This window comes from Etheostoma spectabile, chromosome 5 (assembly GCF_008692095.1).
Source record: "Etheostoma spectabile isolate EspeVRDwgs_2016 chromosome 5, UIUC_Espe_1.0, whole genome shotgun sequence".
Taxonomy (NCBI): Eukaryota; Metazoa; Chordata; class Actinopteri; order Perciformes; family Percidae; genus Etheostoma; species Etheostoma spectabile.
In genome coordinates this window covers 4,339,025-4,343,306 of record NC_045737.1, presented here as the reverse complement: position 1 = coordinate 4,343,306, position 4,282 = coordinate 4,339,025, and the positions used below count along the sequence as shown (strand labels likewise).

At 39.6% G+C, this 4,282-nt stretch overlaps 1 protein-coding gene and 1 long non-coding RNA gene across 3 annotated transcripts in view; one reads left to right on the top strand and one right to left on the bottom strand.

The window, feature by feature from the left end:
* The window catches only part of tspan36 (tetraspanin 36), a 12,863-nt gene that overhangs the window by 537 nt on the left and 8,044 nt on the right, over positions 1–4,282 (top strand). For both annotated transcript variants that reach the window (XM_032516953.1, XM_032516952.1), the window contains exons 2-5: positions 2,492–2,683; positions 2,835–2,909; positions 3,017–3,112; positions 3,759–3,908. In XM_032516953.1, coding sequence (XP_032372844.1) covers positions 2,492–2,683; positions 2,835–2,909; positions 3,017–3,112; positions 3,759–3,908 — 513 coding nt within the window. The remainder of the gene's footprint in view (positions 1–2,491; positions 2,684–2,834; positions 2,910–3,016; positions 3,113–3,758; positions 3,909–4,282) is intronic.
* Positions 1–4,282, bottom strand: part of LOC116690172 (uncharacterized) — a 20,087-nt gene that overhangs the window by 11,398 nt on the left and 4,407 nt on the right. The window lies entirely within an intron of this gene.

Below are 4,282 nucleotides of genomic sequence, written 5' to 3'. Positions count from 1 at the left end.
AAAAAAAGTCAAATGATTCCTTTAAGACTATGAGTAACATTTCCCAATAATGTGAGTTTAAGTCCAGCTGAGGTCAGCTGATTAAGCTGCGACATTGCCAGCTTGAACTCTGACTCATTATCAAAGTCTGACCAGTGTTCATTGCCTGGCTTTTTATCTTTTTGGCTCATATTAGCACCTTCTTCATGTCTTTCCCCAGTTTTCAACTTTCCTCTGTCTCCTACCGAGGTAATAGGTTTTGAAAGGACCCAGTAAACCTTTGTGGACTTCTGTGTAATTTGATTACTGAGAGAGAAAACTGGCCTGTGTGCCTGGGTATTTACAAGAAGAAACATGGGTATGGTTTACCTCTTTAATTCAAGGATCCACATCCACTTTTCACTTCCTTATTCTCAGTTTTTATTTCCAGTCTAGTGCTTTTTATTTCTCTCTGTGTAGAGACACATGCCTTCCTCCGTCCATTTCTATATTTAAAAATCAGTCTTTTCTTGTTTTCTCACCAGCTAGGCTGGACCCCCGCACATCCGGACCACATGTGCTGCCACATGCAGGGTTAAAGCAGTGAAAAGTGAATGAGAGCTCACCTCTAATTTGTAAAACACATATCTCAAAGCATCACACACATCTGGATTTGACTGTTTTCTCAAACAGCTGCGGCTCAGTTAGGTAGTCTGTCAAAGCTGCTAAACTAAACAAGCCATGTCCATGTATTAGAATCTAATAGTGAGAGTCCATCTTCTGATTCATCAGGCCTCAAATAGCCGTGAGTTAGATTTGTTTTTTATCATCAACTCCACCATCATTGCTGAATTTCATCAAGCCACTCAAGGCTCTCAGTGCTGGTTTATACTGTGGGAAAGCGCACATTTTAAACAAGCTAATAATAACTTGGGCATAAGAGAGACTTTTTGAGAATTGAGTATAATTATTCATAATTATAAAACAACCACTTTAAACAACATGAGGGTTAAATTAATGCCTTAGTTGTATCACAGTGGCACTGCTTGTGATTTAATCCACTGACACATTTGACTCAATATACTAGTTATTATGGAAATGTGGTAAAAAAATCTATAATAAATTATCCTTTTAAACTTGGACTGTCCCATTGGCACTGTCACGTCTTTACAAGATCATATTGTGCAGCTAAACATTGTACCAAACCAAAAAGAAGACCCCAAAGTTTCAAAAGATTTTTTAAACAATTACAATAATTCCATTTTGTGTAACGGTCCTGCGATAAAATCGGATTGCGTAATTAAAGTTTTCTTTCAATTAAAAGTGGGTGATGTAAGTGGCAAATCATGAGTTTAAAAGATCAATGTGTTGAGAAGGCTTGGAAGCATAATTTGCAAATCACATTGTGTCGGCCCCCTGGAACCTGTTCTAAGATACACTAGTGATCTGCTAAATGCATCTGATCAAGAGACATCACCTCAGAGGTTTCTCACATTCCAGAGAGGCGGCACCGCGCATGGGTGCTATACATTGTGTAAGCCTCTTTGTGCTGCTTGTTAGGCACAAGATCAGAATTTTTGGAAAGATTAGGGGTAAGCGGAGGAGGGGAAGGGTGGGCTGGATGTGGAGTACCTACCCCACAGGGATCCCGTGACTCTGGTGTGATTAAAAGAAGTGAGTCATGAGGCTGAAGTAGAGGATGAATTGATTGTTAGGCCACACAAAACACACTCACGTTCTAACAAAGACATACACAGACTTGAGTTAGTACGGGGGAAGTGATACTGAAAAAGATTCTATTATAGTGTTCTGGCTGCATATAAAAGCAGGATTTACACAAACCGTTGTATTTAAGTGTAATCTCATTTGCAGTTAGCACGAAAGTGTTATATTTGTAGCTTTACGTAGTCGGTTCCATTGTTCTTTTATCACAGACTGGAGTTTCTGCTACAGTGAGTTTCAAAGGGCAAAGGGAAGTCAAGATAGCTGATTATGAGATCATTACTTTAGTGCCATTGTTTTCTTAATGGTTGTCTCTGTTCTTGAAATTTCTGTAGTTAGTGAAGTGTATGCGCAAAAAAATCCCCCTATACATGTAGTCTTATGATCGGTGAGCTCACTGCTGAAGCATGACTTCTAGAAAAGTGGGGATGACGGTGTGACGTAATGCCTAATCCACATCTGACAGACCATCGGTGACACTCACAGCCTGTGTTCATCCCATGAGATCACAGCAGATAATGATGGGAGAACAAATATCTTTGGGCTTTAGCTGATCAAGGTTATTTACATATAATTGCATGCCGCTTTCAACTACTGCACAGTGAGAAAAACAGTCTAAATATGCTGAGGTTTGATTATTCCCAGAATAACAACTATGTCTAACACACCGAAAAAAGGGAAAACTAATGTCTTTTAATAATAATCCAAACTGTGTTCAAGTGTGTTTATTCACAACATAACCATATTGCTAACTTGTCAACTGTGAATTACCACCTTGATGTGTAACATTTGATGTGTTCTCCTCCTGCAGGCTGCAGGAGCAGCGTTGGCCTACGTCGGTGCCTACGTGATCAAGAGCTATGACAACTTTGACAGTTTCATTCAGGACAAGTACACTTTGGTCCCGGCAGCTATCATCATCGGCGTCAGCGTGGTGATGTTCATTTTTGGTCTGGTGGGATGCTGCGCCACAATCCGGGAATCCAAAGTCGGCCTTACCTTTGTAAGTGTGTGCTTGTGTGTCTGTGGCCTGAAGGTGAAAATGAATCTGCCAACAATTACTGTTTCACTTACAATGGTAGTCATCATTTTCCAGTTTTGTTCCCTTCACTCTATTTTACTCAGTCGATATCTCAAATGTTCTTCCCCTCCAGTTCTTTCTGATCATCGTGGGGATCTTTGCAGCTGAAGTGGCTGCTCTGGTATTTAGCTTCATCTACCAAGGCAAGGTGAGTCCCAGATGCACGTTCTCTCGTTTGCTGCTGACAGTAATTTGTATGCCCATTACTAAAGTACACAGCTGCCAACAATGTGTTTTTTTTTGTTGTATGTTCAGATAAACAAAGACCTGGAGCGCTCTATGAATGAAGTCTTCATAAAGTATGATGGACAGAACGCAGAGACCAAAGCTGTTGACTATCTGCAGACTCAGGTTGGTGTTACTACTCTATTTAAATAGCTTGTTTTCTCAGTTGTACTTTCACTCTCTTCAACCTCTTCTGCTTTGCTTGCATTCTCTTTCATATGCTTGCTCTCATTTCCTTCTCTTGTACTTTCAATTTACTCCTCAGTCTTTCTTTCTCTCTTACCTTCTAAGCAAAAAAACATCTTACAACACCAACAACACATTTAGCTGTAGCCTAAATTTTATTGGTGATTTATTTTGTATTATTTCTGTGGTTAACTGTATATCAACATCACAGTATATGCTAAAATAATACCATGCTATGTTGCTCATGCTAGCCAGCCCTAATTTTGAGGTATTTACTAAACGGACAAATAACCTACATGCTCTCACCTACATGCTCTTAATCACCATAATCACACCGCTGAGTCTATCTAAAGGCATTCTGGGAAATGCAGTAATAGCAGAAGATAAAGCAGGTTGATTGAAAGTGTGAAGACACAAGACTGCCTCACATCGTACAACAAAAAATAACTTGTGTACTCTAACTTTCTCAACAAAGTTGATTATATAGCGTCACCCTTTCCTTTTCTCATGTTCACTGTCATATATATTTTCTTTTGAGTACTGTATTAAGTCCTCCTACTCCTGGTCTCTCTTTGTCTCCTTCCAGTTGCAATGCTGTGGTGTCATGAATTACAGTAGCTGGTCCAACACTACCTGGTCGAGAAGCCACAACAACACAGCGCCTGTGTCCTGCTGTAAAAACAGCACCGCACAGTGCACTGGCAGACTGGACCAACCAGACCTGCTTAACATACAGGTAAATCATGCAGAAGCACACATGCCCACTTGGGATTTTAAATAACATGTCGGGTGTATGTGTGGTAAGATTGGGATTGTAAGCTGTTTTTTTGGTTTTGTTTCCTAACTGTTTTTAACTCCAGCTGTGACTCTGGGAATACTTTGAAACTGGAACTATCTTACATTGTATGATTGTTAATGTTTTTATGATTGATGAACTAAGAGCTACATTTCAGACAGACATTTTTCAATGTACATACTAGACTACATACAGACTCTTGGTCTTAATTAGACGACTCAGTGAAGAATGAAGATGTCCAACTTTGTTCAAATGAAAGAAAAAATTATCTCAAATCTCCAATTTGTATAGAAATGGAGCAAAAACTGCTCGGT